Source organism: Nilaparvata lugens, chromosome 12 (assembly GCF_014356525.2).
Source record: "Nilaparvata lugens isolate BPH chromosome 12, ASM1435652v1, whole genome shotgun sequence".
Taxonomy (NCBI): Eukaryota; Metazoa; Arthropoda; class Insecta; order Hemiptera; family Delphacidae; genus Nilaparvata; species Nilaparvata lugens.
Genome location: NC_052515.1, coordinates 23,468,102 through 23,487,681, shown reverse-complemented (window position 1 = coordinate 23,487,681; position 19,580 = coordinate 23,468,102). Strand labels below are relative to the sequence as shown.

The 19,580-nt window shown below is 33.0% G+C and overlaps 3 protein-coding genes across 4 annotated transcripts in view; 2 read left to right on the top strand and 1 right to left on the bottom strand.

The window, feature by feature from the left end:
• Positions 1–418: 418 nt before the first annotated feature.
• LOC111047846 (sodium/hydrogen exchanger 10-like) overlaps positions 419–19,580 on the top strand; it is a 51,933-nt gene continuing 32,771 nt past the window's right edge. For both annotated transcript variants that reach the window (XM_039439201.1, XM_039439202.1), the window contains exons 1-5: positions 419–566; positions 1,764–2,042; positions 5,949–6,135; positions 6,753–6,890; positions 18,278–18,454. In XM_039439201.1, coding sequence (XP_039295135.1) covers positions 1,920–2,042; positions 5,949–6,135; positions 6,753–6,890; positions 18,278–18,454 — 625 coding nt within the window. In that variant the 5' untranslated portion in view covers positions 419–566; positions 1,764–1,919. The remainder of the gene's footprint in view (positions 567–1,763; positions 2,043–5,948; positions 6,136–6,752; positions 6,891–18,277; positions 18,455–19,580) is intronic.
• LOC111047851 (nischarin) lies at positions 8,214–16,390 on the bottom strand. The gene is made up of 4 exons (XM_022333703.2): positions 15,647–16,390; positions 14,729–14,920; positions 13,199–13,427; positions 8,214–11,062 (listed from the first exon to the last, which is right to left on the bottom strand). Exons 1-4 carry the CDS (start codon positions 16,085–16,087, stop codon positions 10,533–10,535), a joined length of 1,392 nt encoding a protein of 463 aa, XP_022189395.2. The 5' UTR covers positions 16,088–16,390; the 3' UTR covers positions 8,214–10,532.
• LOC111047853 (protein PET117 homolog, mitochondrial) lies at positions 16,432–17,207 on the top strand. Its single transcript, XM_022333704.2, has one exon. The coding sequence runs from the start codon at positions 16,758–16,760 to the stop codon at positions 17,025–17,027; it is 270 nt and encodes an 89-aa protein (XP_022189396.2). The 5' UTR covers positions 16,432–16,757; the 3' UTR covers positions 17,028–17,207.

Here is a 19,580-nt window from a genome sequence, read left to right as displayed (position 1 = left end):
TGATATTAAATCTTAATCTATTTTCCTGATCATTCTAACTTATTAGTTGGATCATATCTTTTTAAATGTGTTATCTGGAAAAAATATTTCTCTCCATTCAAATGGACATCGTACGGATTGCTTTACATTTGATGCAGTGCGGAATGGGTATCTCAACATGGGTATATGCAATCTAAACATTAAATTTGTAGGTGACTTATTTAGAATTAAATTTTATTGAGAATTTTTACATATATTTTTATAAATTACTAGAAAAAGCATAATACTCTTATTATTTTTGTTATTATTAACAAAATGCAGATAATCAACCTCTTCTACTAAAGAAGGCTGTGTGTATCTGATTTTGAGTTCATTTGTTAAATCACATGATAAGTTATTACTTGGCCACTGAATTGGCGGTCTAATTAAAGTACATTTCAGACAACTTGCAATGATTTTAATACATTAATTTTATTCAATCATAAAAACAAGTACCTAACTTTTCCGCGAAATGGCTCATGCTAATTCTTCAAGTTCAAATCCATTTCACGAAAAGTTCCGATTAGCTATTGAAATCTTTGAACCAAGTAAGTTGAGTTTATTTAGCTGAATAATGTTAATCTTTAAGTTTTATTCAAAAAATTATTATAACATTTTTAACTTGTCATTTACCGTACATATTATTAGCTATTATTAGTTTAACGTACCTATTCTATTCCATTTCCTAACTCAAATTTAAATTCGATTATTAAAAGATAAAACCTCTCAAAATAGAAAGTAACAGGTTAAATGGAAGGTGTACCATAAAGTAAGTAGATACTTACTAAATAAGTATCTACCTAAGTAAAGATTATTATGTGATCTCTGGGAATGAACCAGGGGATGATATGTAAATTATTTCAATATTGAATAGATAGAAAAATTTCAGTAATATTTAACAGCTTTCTATAGCAATACAGTCAGTTCAATAAACAACAAACACTAGTCAAAAATTATTTGATAATAACAGATATTGCAGCAGTATTTCAAAGATAAAAGCGCATGAAATCATATCTATATAGAAAAATCGAATTATAAGATCAAATGCATGAGTCTATAGAGTAATTTATATTCAATAGTTTAATATGTACCGTACCCATAATTATTATTTATAACCTGCAAGTACATTTTTTAAAATGTATTAAATTATTTATGAAATATTCATGAATTGAGTTATGCATGAATATAATAATTTGTATAAATAGTATACCTATAACACATTTATATCGTGTGCCTGTATCGAAAGCCTGTTAAATCTGAATCATAATTAAATGCCACAATAACCAGCAAACAGGAAACCCTTCTTTTTGAAATAGTATTTTCTGATTGGTTCTTGTGTTACTTGTTACTTACGTGCTGGCATTTAATCATCATTTAAATTCAATATAGCTCTTGTGTGCAACCAAGTCTAAAAGATCAAAACTCAATAATATATAAATGGAAATACAAATCCCAGTACCTTCTTTTGAATTAAAATAATAAAAATGTGATAAAATAATTCAAAAAAGGGTACTGAGATTTGAATTTCCATTTATATTACAAGTATCCCTAAACAAAAAAGAGACTCAATATAATTTTTTACTATTTTTCACGTTAATTTTTCACTATTTCTTCCACGTACATTGTAGGCCTATATAAAATAAAAAAAAAACAATATATATGAATCAAAACAAAACGAATGAATTGAATTGAAACGAAACAATATTTTTATTATGTAGGCTAATCTTATTTTTTAATTTTTGCAGCCGATGTGCTACTGTCTCCCACTTACATGGTACTTATCACGGCACTTTTCCTTGCGAGTGGGTTCAAAAAATTGCTGATACGATCACACTACACCTACTTGGTGATGATAGGGCATCGGCATACTGATTGGTGTTATAATTTCCACGTTCCCAGTCATGGATACCCTTAACATGCTGCATGTGGTGCCTCCTCTGATTTCGGTCTTCTTTTGGCCATCGATATTGCTCGGCAAAGGAATCACAATGAATGTTCACATGCTGCAGAAAAGCTGGCTACAGGTAAAATAGTCATAACCAATTCCCTTATTAGACCTATTCTCTGCAGAGAAAAAAGTGGATACCATTGATTCTTTTATTTTTATTCGTCCAATTTACCACCCACGGAAGGGGTATTTGGATATGTCGATAATTTGGTACAGGTAAAATAGTCATAACTAATTCCCCCATTATTTCCTGCAGAACAAAAACTAGGACCATTGATTCTTTCATTATTATTATTATTCGTCCAATTTACCAACCATTGTATATGTATGAATTACCTTCCTCTTCACCAATACCAGCAATGCCGGATGGGTTGCGTCAAGTGTCTAAGTGTTTAAAATATATAACTTTTCGCAATTTTCACATTTTCAACTATCGAGATGACAGAACACGTCAGACAAGGCCTACCAAGTCATTAAGAAAAATTCCTGAATTGAATAGAACGGATTTCTCCTAAGCCAACACTTGAGTCTCAGGTTGAATGCTGGTGTGTTTCAACATCTTCAAATCCCCCGGCAGCCTATTGAAGATCCGCAAGGCCAATGCAGGAAATGCATCACGGGTCATTGACAAGCGACGGTATGGCACATTCATGAGATCTCGACTTCTAGTGTCGTGACCATGGAAGTCACTCCTTGTGTTGAACTTTTCAATATTTGCTCGCACATACACAGCACACAAGTAAATGTAATGACTGTAGATGGTCATTACACCTGTGGATTGGAAGAGAGGTCGACATTGATCCAGAAATCCACTAAAAGTAATAATGCGGATGGCCCTCGTTTGCTTCTTGAAAACATCTTCACATGCAGAAGCATGACTCCACAGCAGCAGTCCATAGCTCAGGATGCTATGAAAAAGCGCATGGTACACTACCAGCAAGTAGGGCCTGCTCACCAACTGCGTCAACTTCCTAAGCAAATAGGTGACTCGTGACAACCTCTTACAGATGCCCTCAATATGGCACTCCCAGGTGAGCCGTGGATCGATGGTGAATCCAAGGAGAGACACACTGTGAGCATTGATGGCCTGACTGCGACTCAGTGTACAGACCAATCTTTGTTTCTTTTTCACATTCAGTAGCAACTTATTTGCTTTCAACCACCCTCCAGCAGCATCAAACAGCAAATAATTTGCTGTCAATATTTGATCAAATCAAGTCCTATTTTAGATATATTGATAGCAAAAATACATAAAATATACACCATAATATACTGAGCAGCCTAACTCATCTCGTAATGTAATTCAAATTTATCTTATTGAAATTAATAAAAACCATATGAAAACTTGTAGTTCCCTTTATTAAAGACTTAAAAATATTATTTTTAACAACTAGTTCCGACCATTGGTCATTTTAACTTGAAACATTGATCATTTTCAAGTTAAAATAACCAATGGTCGAAACTAGTCGTTGAAATATTTTTAAGTTTTTAATAAAGGGTACTAAAAGTTTTTATATTGTTTTTATTAATTTGAATAAAGTAGACCATATTTATAAGTGAAGTGATTTCATCTTATTGAGTATGCACAAATGCTTAAAATTTGCTCCTTCATCAATACTCTAAATTCACGTCCTGTATTTTCTCTTATGGTAGCTGGTATAATTTATTTTATATTTGAATCCCAGAAATTCTTTACTTCTTTCTCATAAATAGTGGTCCTGTGTGTATCATTTCGCAACTCTTCCGTAAGCCTTGTTCAACAATAGTGGAAATGTGTACCATGTATGTAAATGTATTTTTGTACTTATCAATGAATCTATTCTTGTTCTTATCTTATTGTAGTGCTCACGCATTTGCAGTCTGACAATGTGTGTGAGCATTCCTATAATGAGGTCCACGTTATAATGGTAGTATTTGATTTACATTGGTCATTATCTTTGTCTATCATCATTGAAAAAGTAGATAGCGCAGCGCTATCCTTTTCTAGCTCTGCAACGTTGCCAGATCGTTTTTTAACAATGGAGAAATATAGATAAATAACAAAACATTTAATCCCAATTATGAAAAATTGATTTTTTTCAATTATTGAATAATTGAGAAATATATTTTCTTGGTGAAAAAAATATAATTGAATATTATTAACAAGAATGAGCAGTTGATATTACATCAGAGATAGTATACTGATATCAGTCATCCTCTATAAAAGGCAGTGAATTTGTCAACGAGTGTTCTATCTTTCTCCACTCCCATTACAATGTGGACCTCACTGTATAAGAGCCAAGTATATTTTATTTTAGTGGACTAATCATAATTTCTTATTATTCTGTGTTGAGCAGACAATGAGTATCATATATATTGGTTCTTATAGGAGGGTTCAGACATTTGCAGGCCGACAATGTGTGAGCATTAGGTACTATAAATGCCAATGATATTCCATTAATAGTAGTGTACCTCACTATGAATAAATTCATGCGAATATTTCATTGAAATAATCATTTCCAATTATTCTATGCTGAGCAGGAAGTAAGTAGGCTACCATTGGTCCTTATAGGTAGATATAGACAATTGCCTCTATTTATTATACTTTAAATAAGAGCCCCCTCTTCCACTTAACCCAAATGAGTCCTTATGGGAGTGTTCACACATTTGCAGTCTGAAATGTGTGAATACTCTCATAAAAAATGGTGTTCTATTTCTGCCCATCAGAGTAGGAATTTATTCTATATATAAAATGACAGACAAGGATAGCAAACCAATGTTGATCAGTTGATGACTGTATAACGTGAATCTCACAGGGGAAACAGATCAGGATCATGTAGAACTAACATTCAGAATAGCAGCTCAGCAACTCCAGGCTGAGTCGAGGGTGGCCGGGCGCCCTAGAGGCAGTTTGGCGTTCCCTCTCAGCGGAAGGACCTACAAAAAGACCAGGAGTGGAACTCACGTAGGTCACGAGTTTTGGGTGGAGAGACCAAACCTCATCACTGCTCAAAAAAGGGCGACAATATTTAGGCAAAACTTCTTGGGAGAGGTGAGGCTTTTGATCCTGCGAAGTTTCGGAGGGGCAAAAAAAAAATCCAAGAGACCAGAGATGGGTGAAACTCCAGTCACAAATTTGGGTCAAGAGGCTAAGTCAAGGGTGGCCGGGCGCCCTAGAGGCCACCCCTTCCTCAGCGGAAGGACCTTTAAAGAAGGCCAGGAGTGGAACCCAAGTAGGTCACGAGGACTAATCAGTCTGAAGAGACTGCCAAGCATATCACACTGGATTGCGACAAGCAACCAGGTGATGAATGGGATGTTAGTATACGGAAAAACTCCTGGTTCTTGTAAAGGACAAGGTATTGGCACAGTATACATACAGTACGGAAACTTGGCTAGTACCCTGACGCTAGAATCCGCCATCTTGTTAGGAAGCGCCGCATTGTAATAGTATTGATGGTAGGTTCGGATCACTTTAATGATCCGGATCAATTGATCTCGTTCACTGCTACGAGCCAATCAGAAGACCAGGATTGGAACTTCCCAAGGTCACGTGACGTGTTTAGTATTGGGGTCATGTAAAAAGCATTGGTTAGATAGGCGATTTATTACAAGTTTCCATTCTGTACTTATTCTGTGGTATTGGTTTGCCTAACTAACATAGGTACTACTTGGGGACACAATAAGCTTCGGTTGATGTGTGGCGTTCTTTGGACCTTTGGATCCTTGAATCCGTCCCTTCAAAAACAATAAACATTCAGAATTGAGGGCGAACAGAACAAACGATAAACTCAAAGTGGCCGTTCAAGGAAAAAATTAGATTTGATTATTATAATTATCACACATAATGACCAAATAATAATATTTATAGTCTTTATAATATTGATTTAAGTACCTCTCCAGCATGGGCTGATTGAATTATCTATATCATAGAAAAATACCTTGAATGTTAAAGGGTCATCTATTTGAAATTTTCATTCTATATCTTTCATTTCTAATGCAGATAGTGCTGATGACGTGTGTTATCTTCACATTACAAGTCAATATTGTTGCCTACTTTGCTTTGAAAACTGAAACTGAATACCAAAATATAGCTGAGAATGAACAGGTTAGATGGGTGTGCACTATATTTCTGATAGGAGCAATCACATCAGCCATAGACGCGCAACTGCTAACTGAAATGAAAAAATGTGAGTATAATATTATGGATCACCTGTAGAATTTGGAATAAATATTCCAGTGTGTGGATTGCAGCAAATTTATTTAATAATTCAGTACTAACTAAAAGAGGGTACAAGTTTGAAGATTATAGTTCAAAATTTATAGATTCTAAATTCGTGATATTATTAGACAATATTCTAGTCACTTTTAAATACTTTAATTACTACATAACGTAGCAGTCTGAATTTTAAGATTAAAATCTATTAGCTTCTACTCACGTTTGTGGAGCGCTTTCAGACGCTGGACCCTTTTTCAACACTGGTTGGCACTCGTAAGTTAGAAGCTAATAGCTTTTGATCATAGAAATCAGACTGCTATGTCGTAATTAACGTATTTAAAGTTATCATTAACAAGCAGTTCGTAATTGAAAGGAAAATCGAAGACTGATATTCTAGTGTTTCATTATGGATAAATATCACACCAAAAACAGTATCAGAAGTTTATAGATCCTATTTTCCTATGTAGTACCTTTGCTTATAATTGCCTTTATTTTACCTCTCCGTAACTTCTCCTATCTTTAAATGAAATTGAACTTCAGTTATGATTGTAAATAGTCTAATTAATATTTTATTCACCTCTATTTCAGCGCAGAGCTCGAGTAAAGCACTGATTTCAATAATGGAAGGGGAAGCGACAGCCTCGCTAATATTGGCCTTCATGACTTACAGGCTGAGCGATCAGTTAATTATGAAAGATATAAACCCTAGTGAAGAACGAGTACTAGGTAAGAATATTGATAACATATTTCTCAGTAATTTATCAACGTATGCGAATAGCGTTATTACTTTTTATTCGATGACTAGCTTGGACAGTAATGCAAAAATAATGACATATTCATGATACACTATTTTTATTGAAAACTTTGATAGGGGGGGAATGAACTATAATAATAGTCTTAAAACTATGTAGAAGAGTGGATGTCCACAAAGGCAGAACCATTTTCAATCTAATCTATGATCAAGTCCAATATTTAATCTAAAATCTCGGGTTTCCTACTGTGTTTTCATAGTCACTCAAGGCCAGCTCCGCTAAAAGACATTTTTGAGATTTGGAAAGCGAGTGACGTGGATTTATAGTGAGTTTTTTCCGTGGAGTAGACTGTTCATGATATTGTTAATAACCGGTAATCAACTTCTATCTTACTAAGATAATTTTAAATCTATTATTTTATATTATTATCTCATTGAAGGCTGAAGGCGTGTATTAATTTTCACCAATGGTATGGATGAAGATTATTATAAAATTAAAATCTCGTAGGTTTTATTTATTCAATGATCACAAAGCACAAATTATCAAAATGATTTGAAATGTAGGCCTATATGTATGAAATCACCGGGATGGAAAGAGTATTAGAAAGCGCCAGATACGGTATTCAATTGCTAATATGTAATATTCAATGATACGTCGGTTCATGACTTTGAACATTATTTTCGGTTAATTAAACGTGGTGTCACATCTATTAAAACAGTGAGACAAAGCTGTTACGTATGTAACAATATATTTATAGATTGATCATGGATGTAGAAAACCACTTATAAGTTATTTCTATTAAGTTTGCACAACTGAGAAGTAACAGAAATATATGAAATGTTTCAAAATCTCTGGTTTTCTTCAAGTTGAAGAGTAATGGCCATACTACTGCTTTTCAAGAAAATCTAGAGATTAAAGAGAAAATTCAGTCAGTTTGTTCGGTATGAAAAGGAATGAGAAATAAATGAAATTTCTAACTTAATCGATTAGAGTTTTAATAATAATAATAAAAGCTAACAATAGACAATATTGAATAATAATATATATTTTACTCTCTTCATGCTGTAATAAAATAGTGATACTAATACTCTCAATCATTATCTTTATCATACTTGTAATCAATCTAACCATACAAAAAATTCCAATCACATATTATAAAGAGTATTTTTAATAACATTACATTAAACTATATTGGAATAAACAAGCTTTCTTGTAAAAAAAACAAACAAGTCGATAAACTGAAAAGATTCAATTAGTATTCAAGAACTTTCTGATATGATTTTAAAAAAGCTTTGTCAAAAATTTTTCAATTATGAAATGTGAAATCAAATTTGGTGAAATTATTAATAACAATTAATGTTAATGTTACAATTACAAATTAACAATTATTGTTAATGTGTAACAATTATTGAAATGCATGTTGTCATACTAAACCTAAAGCTAATTCAGGTACTAAGAAATGCATCAGTATCTCTATTAGATTCAATTGTAAATCTCTACAAGGAGGTATTCTTCAACCTACACTTGAATCAGACAACGATTACTATAAAATATTATAATTTAGTATTTTGAGATAATTGCTTTTTAATTACTCAACAATTGAAATTCATGAAAAATTCAACATTTGTCAACTGAATTAAACTCTAGCACAACTTACAATTTCAGCAAAAAAATGTCAAGAAAATAGCAATGAACAAGATATTTTGAAAATAATTAAACAACTAATAATATTTATTATTGAAAATTAATGAATAAATTTCAAATATATAAACACAAATTAAATTTCAGAATGTGCTAGGATTATCGTATTGAAGTTAAATTTATTACATGTGAAATAACTAACTTACTATGATACAATTGATATTGAAAATGAACTCAAGACAATACTGTAATTCAATTTCTAAATTTGATTTGAAACCCTCTTGAGATCAAACTTATAACAATAATTGATCGAGAGAAATAACTCTTCGAATCTACAAAATAATTGCAGTAGTAGCATTTGAATATGATTTACAATGTGACGAAATTATTTGAAAAAATTTGAATCAACAATCATTCATTTATTTACTTACAATTATCTAATCCAAACTATAAATACAAATGTTAATAATAATAATAATAATAATAATCGTATTAAAATTTGATTTCCTGTTTCCTCACAGTAAAATAATAACACAATAATGATAATAATTATGTATAGTGCTAGTCAATAAAAAAATAATATTGTTGATGAAAAGTTTAACCTTCAAGGAAATTTATTACTTTTCATAAGAGGTTTAAGCAGAGTTTAATACAGTAATTTTCAGGCTAAGTTACAAAACTAAAAGATTGCACCAATATAATGTGAAACATCTTCACCATAACTAATCTAAAAACTTTACATGTTAATTGCATGGAAAGTTCAGTCTACAAAAATAGTGCATTATAGGAATTTCAATTTTATTTTAATCTATTCTCCAAGCTAACATTAAAAGTCTTATCTGGGTTGCACCAATAGAACTTGAATATATTGTAATAGCTAATCATATCCACTTAACATTGCACTCAAGTATACGTTATTCTGTGTGGTAATATTTCGAAGAAATTTCCGATTTTTACTAATGATAAGAAACATTGATAGTTGTTTTTTTCTATCTTGATATCAATCATACTTGCATTTCATTGCAACAAATATGTCATATTCGCAGAAATAAATTTACATGCTAATTCAGCTCCTTTTCGATTGTTCGGTTTTGAAATGTGATAGTTTTTCATCAAATGTTTTATCAACAAAACTATTCTAGTAGAACAACGTGAAGTTCTACTTAATGCGATTCAGACAAATTCTAAGATAGTTCGGTGAAATTGTTGAATAATGTGCCATAAATATTGTTATGGGATCCTTTTAATGATTTTGAATGACTCGGTTATGTAGCAGTTCTAGGAGAGATCAGTTGAATGTTTGATAAATATTTTATCATAAATATTTTTATGGGAACATCATAAGGATTTGAAATGCTCGGTTATGGAGCACTTCTATGACAGTCTGTGACCATTGTTGAATAATATACCATGAATATTTTTATGGGATCCTCATAACGATCTCGAATGACGACGGTCATGAATAATTTGTATGGGATTCTTATGACGATTTTTGAATGACTCGATTATGGAGTGAACTCGATTCTATGACAGTCTTTAAACATTTTTGAATGATAATATTTTTATGGGATCCTCATAAAGATCTCAAATGACGACTGCCATGAATATATTTTAATGAGATCCTTATGACGATCTCGAATGACAACGGTCCTGAATAATTTTTATGGGATCCTTATGCCGATTTCGAATGACCCGATTATGGAGTATTTCTTATGACAGACTGTGAACATTGTTGAATAATAATATTTTTATGGGATCCTTAAAACTATTTCATACGATGATGGTCATGAATATTTTTCTATAAGATCCTTATGACGATTTCAAATGACAACGACCAAGAATACTTATTTATGGGATCCTTATAACGATTTGAATGACGACGGTCATAAATACTTTTATGGGATCCTTATTTCGAATGACGATAGTCACGTATACATTTTTATGGGATCTTTATGACGATTTCAAACGACGACGGTCATGAAAAGGTGTTGGGAAACGGTGGAGGAACGTTGAAAGTGGGCGTGCGCCCCTCCTTGACAATCCTGAGCGCCTGTAGCACCGAAACAGTGTCCAGCTCTTTCTGGGTGGGCTTCTCATTGTCCAGACACAACTGACCAGCTCTGCTTCCAAACTTCTCCAGCACTTTCACTCTGTAGTCGATGATCGTCGTCACTGGATTCCCGCTCAAATTCAAATAGTCCAACAGTTTCAAAGACACAATGTGCTGAACCTCCGCCATGTCTTTGATGGCATTCGTGCTGAGGTCAATGCCTTCCAGGGTCTGCAGGTTCTCGAAACCCTTCAGCGAAGTGATGTTGTTCTGCGAGAGGTCCAGGTAGACTATTCGCTTGAACAGCTTGCTAAGGTCGTCCAGTTCTGTGATGTTATTGGCTGATAGAGATAAATGTGTCAGCTTCGGTAGAAACGTCATGTCGCTCACCTTTGTTATCTGGTTGTGGCTGATCATCAGGCGTTTCAAGTTTGGAGCCAAACGGAGCACTTCATCTAAAAAAAATGATTAATTATACAGTGAGGTCCACGTTATAATGGAATAACCTTATAATTCGTTACGTTAGTCACATTATAATTCGTTATAACGAATTACGTTATAATGGTAGTATTTGATTAAGGCTGTGCAAAGGCTAAAAATAAACTTGGTATTTTTCCAAGTTTTTCGATTTGAATATCATCAAGCTATCAAAATGAAAAATTCTCTCATGAAAACATTTTTTTCCGATCATTAATTTTTGAGATATGAGAGCCTAAAGTTTTAATTTTTGGGACAGAACATTTCAAATTCGGTACGATATAAATCCATGAGATTTAGAGGATGGATTCTTCATGGTATTGTTGATCTGTTAAAACCGAAATTTTCTGAAAATATCAATTTTTGGAAAAGTTATTCATTCAATTTACCAAAAATAACTCAACTAAAAGTTATTTTTGGTTATTTTTAGTAAATTGAATTAATATCTTAAAAATTGGTATTTTCAGTAAATTTTTGTTTTACTAGATCAACAATACCATGAAGAATCTATCCTCTAAATCTCATGGATTTATATCGATGGATAATATCGTACCGAATTTGAAATGTTCTGTCCCAAAAATTTAAACTTTAGGCGCTCGTATCTCAAAAAGTAATGATCGGAAAAAATGTTTTCCTGAGAAAACTTTTTCATTTTGATAGCTTGATGATAAATTCAAATCGAAAACTTAGAAAAATACCACGAGTAGAAAGTTTATTTTTAGCCTTTGCACAGCCTTAACATTGGTGTTGCTATCCGTGTCTATCATTTGACAAAGCTTATAAAGCAGTTCGAGGTTGAGTGGTAGAGAGGACTTGAAAGTCCTAACTCCGTCTGATAGGAATTTTTTCATTGCATTTCATTTCAGATTACAATCTTTTTCTAGCTCTGCAACGTTGCCAGAACGTTTTTTAACAATGTAGGAATATTATTAATTGAAAAAATATTTCATCCCAATTATGGAAATGTAGCTATTATTTAATCATATTATATTTTCTTGACGGATTATTGATTATTTAAAACAAGAATGATCAGATGATATTACATCAGATATACCGGTATCAGCAATCCTTTATAGATGGCAGTGGCAAGGCAGAGAATCGGCAACGCTGTTCTCATATCTTTCTCCAATGCCATTATAATGTGGATTTGTATTATATTACACTAGCCTATTTTATTTTAACATATCCCAAAGCTGGATTTGCACATAAAAATTACAGTGAACAGTAAAAATATCATTTCCACGAGTTCTAATAGGACGATTCGAGCCTGGCCGAACGAGTATGAATAATTCCATTAGAACTAATAGGAATTATAATTATCACTGCTCACAGTGACTGTTGTGTGCGAATCCAACAACTGTAATGTGTTTAATATTGAAAGTTCAAAGTTTCTTTCTCAAGATAACCTCAACAAATAAACAATTTCATCATCTCAGAGTTTGATTATGTTAGAAAGTATCTCTCAGTTTTCAACTGGGAAGTGTATTGGGTCACGAATTTGGTTGCTTCTGTGGTGTCCTCAACGATTTAAATAAAGCTGCAAAGTTTCCAATAAAATTTGTTAGAATTGAACATTTTAGTGATTGATGATGGTTAAGAAACATCTACAAGGACAATTATTTCCGCATAAAAATATAACTAAAGAATAATAGAAATGAAACTGAAGAGAACTACCTCTACTGTCACAAACAAAATTAATAAAATATATCAATATATTATTTCAGCTTCACGATTATTTTTGCTATTTATTCTCCGTTTCAAACTTTCAAATATGTTCAACTAACTCTCCAACCAGAATAAGTGTTCAATGAATTTATTTATAATTTTTACAAAGTAGCACTGATTGGGAGAGAAAAACTAAGGATACTCCTTGTACTATTTCTCTCCCAAATTTAGATAAAATTTTAAAAGTCCGAGATAGGGTTATGGTTTCACTTTTCTAAAATTTAGTCCATAATAAGTTTTAATTCAAACTTGACAGTAAAAATTCCATTCCACACATTTCACAGTGAAAAACCAAGTTAATCCTTTGTCGAGTTTCTGTAAGAGAAAGAAAAACGCCCTATACCGTTGTATACCTTCTTATGCTACATTTTCTTCATGGTTTTACTTACCGGTTTCTGCAATTTCGTTGTGACTGAAATCAGCTTCGTCCAGCTTCTTCCACACTTTCTCGTCGCAAACATTTTCAACGGTTTTGTGAACTTCATCGCAGAGAAACACCTCTCCCAGCGATCTGACTCGGCAGTAGCGCACCGAAAGCGATTTGATGGTTTCTCTCAGCGTGCCCAGGCCGTAGATGTTGCCGCAGTTCACTCTGCTTAGTCCGAGAGTTTCAACTAGCTAAAATAAGACATACAAAATTTGAATTATTATAAAATTCTAATTAGGCCTAATAATATTACAATAGGGCTACTTGAATTGTAAATTAATAGAGAAATAATTTCATAGTACACTCTTTTGTATATTGAACACAAAAACTAGTTTATAAAATTGTTGTTGGGATGGAATTTAAATTCATAAGTAGGGTGTAATGAAAACACATCGATATTGTTTTCCATGACAAAACACTTGATAATAACTCAGTTGTAAACAATAATTTTTTTCCAAGACTAGTTGAAAAATAAGAGATTTGACTAGCTGTGAAGCAACTAGAAGTGGGTACTATCTCATTGAATATGAGTCAATAAAGTAGCTGATAGTTGGCCAAGCTGGAAATGATTAATTGAATCTATATTTTTCCTTGGAGGGCGAAGTTAGGGCAGTTAGCCCTCTCTCCCACTCTCTCACCTCTTCAATTCAAATACATCAACATGAGTAAATATCATTCAAGAATATATGGATATGAAATGAAGCATTCAATTAATTAAAAAAATATAAACATACAATGATTATTGGAAAGCTGGAATGAAATCTACATGATATCAGCTAATAATTCATTAAAATAAGCAGATAAATAAATGAAAGGAGAAACAATAAGGTGGACTATAAAATATTATGGGATTAAATATGAGGTAGCCTGATACTTTGACCAAATATTCTACCGCGAAGAATTTGGAAAAAATAACAGAAGCAAAGGCTGAAGAAGATTTAACTCTGCTAAACTGTGTACTTTGAGTACCAGCTACAATTGCTAGACAGAGAGCAGTGGCACTATTCAGAATGATGACAGGACATGATTACCTGCAGAACCACTGGTAAAAGATTGAAGAGGTTAATAGTCCAACATAATAATGAGCTCCCAACACTTGGACACATACAGCTCATTGCAGGGCATAAGAAAAAAAACTCAAGGTAAATCAGATGAATATTTGGCTGCACGAAATCTGATGGCCAGAGAAGTATATGTGAATAAGATAGGCCCATGTATTAAAAAAGCTTCACTACTGGTCAACGAATTGACCAATAAACACTGCTGTTTATCATACTCATGAACGACTTTACACCACAAGATGGCTCAGTACTATTTGCAGACGATAACACAAAATGAACTGGACGAAGAGACGCTTTTTCCTGCCGGATGACCCGGCTGGATGCACGACTACGATGCGGTCTATCTGGCACCCCCAGTCAACGACCCAGACATCAAGTATCAAGTAATTGAACATAGTACTGTAAATAGAAAATAAAATAATAATGCTCACCTTGAAAACAGACAACTCAAACGAAAGTTGATTGAGCACAATATTACTTGTACCGAGTTTTTCATCACCGCCTTCAATTTTGATGCACATCAGTTGACTGCAGAAGTCCAAAATATGACTGAAGTCATGTCGCTTGTCAAAAATTTCAAGTGGCGGACAGGGCTGTTTCAAACGCTCACTGATCGCATGTAACTGCAAAAAGACATAAATATAGCAATTTATTTCTAAAAAGAAGTAGGAACTGTTGCAATTATAAAGAAGTGGCTCGATACGAGCTATTAATATTGCCTTTACTAAAAGATTTACCTAAAACTCCTGTACTGAATTATATATTTATATAATCTTCTCTCTTTCACCTACTATCAAAAATCTTATTTTACTTCACTGGAACAAGTGATAGAATTTTAATTCACTGAAACAAGTGAACAAGTGATAGGCCTAGTGAATTTTAATTTACTAGAACAAAAAATAAACTTTTTCTATTCCTTCCGAAGGAGAATTTTCAAATGTATTTTACTGTTGTAACATTACAAAAAATGAATAACAAAATCACATACTAACAAGAAAAGTAAATAATAGCATTGGCTAAACAAATAATATACAGTAATAAAATCATAGATGTGACTATTATAATATAATTAAGTTGACTTATGTTAGACATAGAATACTTATAGGTTTGTCTCGGCGTCCGCTATTGTAACTTGACAGGTTATAAAGTATTATAAAAATAAGGTTTGTAAGTCAAGAAATGTTTACTTATGAATAGAGACCTCAGTATTTTTGTCACTCAGGAATGTCCAATATATTGAAAAGAAAACGATATTTAAAATCTTTCATCTCATATTTCCAAGTAAATTTGTATGTTGTATTTTATTGTATTGGGTAATAAAAGACTGTAAAAATGCGTGAAAATCTTACCTTGAGTGGACAAAACGTGTATTTCTTTGAAGCAAAGAGTAGATTTTCACCTTCCTGGAATAAAAACATGGAGAACTCTTGCAAGAGGAACAATATTTCGTATGAATGCATGTCAAGAAAAATAACCAACTCTCTGGGCATTCTTTTCTGTAGAAAAGTTATTACAGTTTGAAGGTAGGTTTCCAAGCCAGCTCTTCTTTTCTCTATAAAAACTGGATCTTTATTGCCTATAATTTTCTTTGGCGGTAACAAGTCTTTGGCGACACTGTGGTCTGACACAAGTATTTCATGCAATTCAAGAAATCCATTATAGCGTTGCTTGACTGACCATTCAACTGGCCCAACTTTTACATTTATAATATAAAACACAATATTGTTAGTGTTTTCAACTTGCGGTATAGTAATTGTGGTATCATTATTATGAACAAGAAAACATGCCATTTCTGTGAAAATTTAGTTTTTTTAAAATTCAAAATAGATATTCATAGCCACTTGACAATCAACAATTGCCCAAAAACAGCACTAAGAACGGAAAGATAGTGAAGTTAGCACAATTTAAATGATAAAACTCTGTTCAAATAGGTAAACTACACAAAAATACATTTCATTTGTATTGATGACTCACTAAATCAACCTTTCAAACTGAACTTAAACTAATTATTCATATTCATGACGTTAAAATTTTGCATTCATCTCTTATTTTAGGTTAGAAAATCTGAATTCAGCTGTCAATCAGTCACAGCCATCATGATCATTTTGCCAGACTTCCAACAGCTGTTTGATTTCGTGTTTTCTTCATCAGCAACGATAACATAACCTCAAAAAACATTGTCATTTTTGTCGTTTTGTCATATTCAATATCATGAAACTTCAAAATGTTTGCTCCTTTTCATTCACGAATTCACATTAACAGTTGTTAATTTTGAATCCAAGTTTTCAATATACATCGTAACGCCTAACAGTGCATTTAAAGGAGTTGAGAAAACTTTGTTATTTACAAGAACTGAAAGGTGTTTGATCAGTAATCTCTACACTTTTTATTGGAATTTTACTATTATAAACTCTATATTTGTTCAGTAATATTGAATGTTTAGTATATAAATGAAGAATTATGTCGCTGGCATCCAAATTGACTTTTGGCTTGAGTTGTCTGGCTTCAGCTGGAATAGTTGGCTATGTACATTTCAAACAAACTATGGACAAAGAGAGACTTCATCGAGGTGTTATTCGTGATATAGAAACGCAGAGAAAAAGGAAAATAGAAAATGTTTATGCACTTCAAAAGCAAAGTGACCTGGAAAAAATGATGAGGGATCGGGAGGACGATAATTTGGACCACGAAGAATCCATTGAAACGTTGGCTGAAATCATTGATACCTAATTGTCCGTTTGTATTATATTTTCCATGTTCCTTTCATAGATAGTAGAAGTTTGTTTATCAATATAATATCATGTTCAATCATAATTCTAGTAATTAGCAATAGTATCTATATTTATTCTTATTGCGGTACAATTTCCTGTCTATGTTTGTGTGGATTAAAAGTGATGTGTTTACAACATGTTTGAATCTTTGATTTATTTCCAATGTCCATTAAGAAAAACTATAATATGGTAGAAATGGAAATTGAACAACTAATTCAATTCAAACTCTCTTTTCATAAATATTAAAAGCAACACAAAATTCAACTATTATTTATAATTATTTGCACAGAACACACCAAACGCTTAATAGTATTATATCAGTAGCCTATAACATTTTTATTGATATAAATTTCTACTTAAGCAAAAACCACAGTGTGAAATTGCTTAAAATTATGATAGATGCAACCTTGACATGGGATCTTCATTTTTTGACTTAATATACATAATCTGTTATAGACTATACCAATGAGTTATATTTTAAATTTGGATGTCAAGTCATATAACATTTCATCGTCTACGATCATTTTTGGGGCAGTGGTGCCATATGTTTTATCATGTGTATAATGGGTTCATGCCCATGCTGATGGCTGCATGAAAATTAGCACAGCTGGAACATTGTACGCTGATCTTTAGGAAACGTAAAATTATATCAAGACGACTGTCTATTTATTTGGTCGTTGGGCCTTCAATATCTTCCAGCACAGATTGGATTCGCCATTACAACACTTATGTTTTCAGTATGAAAACAGTGGAGCGTTGAAGTTAGTTCCAAGCTTGAGAGTGCTGAAAAAATGCATGTATTTAAATGGTGGCGCACATAGTGGGCGATAGTTTTCAGACCTATTTTAATATATGTATTCTTTTAACAGTCTCAAGCTTGAAACTACCTCGGCCGCTCCACTGTGTTTTCACTCTTTATAATGAGTGAAAATTCATCTAGCTTGTGTGATGAAGTTGTATTTTATACATCTGCCGAAACCTATCCAACAAGATCTGGTCTTGGATTGGAACTTCTACTGAAGTACGGTACTCTGGTTGAAGCATTTTCAACTGCACACTGCACTTTCAGACTGTTTCCTACATACTGAACTCCACTTTACTTCCTCCAATTATTCATTTTTTTAAAATGCTTCCATTTTCCCTATAACATTCAATACTATACTAAATGTTAGAAGTAACAATTGCCCTCTATGATTTTGTGTTTTCCAGCTTACGTTATTATGATGAAATGCCTCACTAATTTCACTTGTGGGATTTTCTTTGGAATCGCCTGTGGAATGGTTCTGACATCAGCGTTGAAGTATTTGAAGTTTGACGAAGCATCAGAGGTGACAATGACAGTGGCGATGGCTCACATTATAGTTTATCTTTCGCTCTCCATGCCATGTGAGTAAACTTCCTATTATTTCTATTATTGAATTAAAAATCTACTGTCTTTTTGTCACATCCACATTCATTAGATTTGTACACAGGACAGCAGTTTCGTGTTGAAACCAACACATCTTTCAGCTGTACTGGGTTGGTTCTAACACGAAAATGCAGTCTTGTGTACAAATCTAATGAATGTGGATGTGACTAAATTTCAATTTCAATTTCTTTTATTGATGTCATGCATTGTACAATAATACAATATTGACACAAGTCAAATACATAGTCACATTGGTAAATTACATTGTAAAAAATATTAAGTTATTTAAATGACCAAAAATACTTTCTGTTATTAGAAAAAACGACTAGCAGTAAGATATTTTACAATAAATGAACTAATCACTCACTGTGACAACGAGATCTTTAGGCAGGTCCGCCATCTTGCCGAAAGATCTCGTTGTCACAGTGAGTGATTAATTCATTTATTGTAAAATTTCTGACTGTTAGTCGTTTTCTCTAATAACAAAAAGTGATTTACTTTATATTGCAGTGATAGTTTGTAATAAGCAGTTCGTGATGGAAAACAACATTGAAGGACAAAAAATAATTCAATTCGATGACAAGATGACAAGAATCACATCATTTTAAAAATTTCTCAATTCAAAAAGTTCCATCACACTGTAAAAAGATTTTTCGATCAGCCAGTCCTTCAACTTAATCTTCAACAAAACTTCAGAGTCGATCTCAGATATAACAGGTGGGAGAGATCTCTCCCACCTGTTGTATCTGAGATCGACTCTGAACTCGAGTTCAATATTTTCCTGCTCATGTGATCAGGACTTTGGAAAAAAGACGTTCTATGAGCATCTAGTCTTAGAGCATTCCTAGACCTCGTGTTGTACCCGTGTATATCTGATCCTCTAGCCCAGGAAGCTCTATGTTTGAGTGCATGTAGTGCAGCCTCGAGTATGTATAGACAGGGAAGGGTGAGAATCCTTGCACTTTGGAACAGTGGCCTGCAAGGGGTTCTGGGAGGTTTCCCCTGACCACTCACTTCTGTGCCTTGAATACTCTGACAATTCCAGTTGATGAGCCCCACAAGATCAAGCCGTATGTCAGTAGCGGCTGAAAGTAACCATAATAA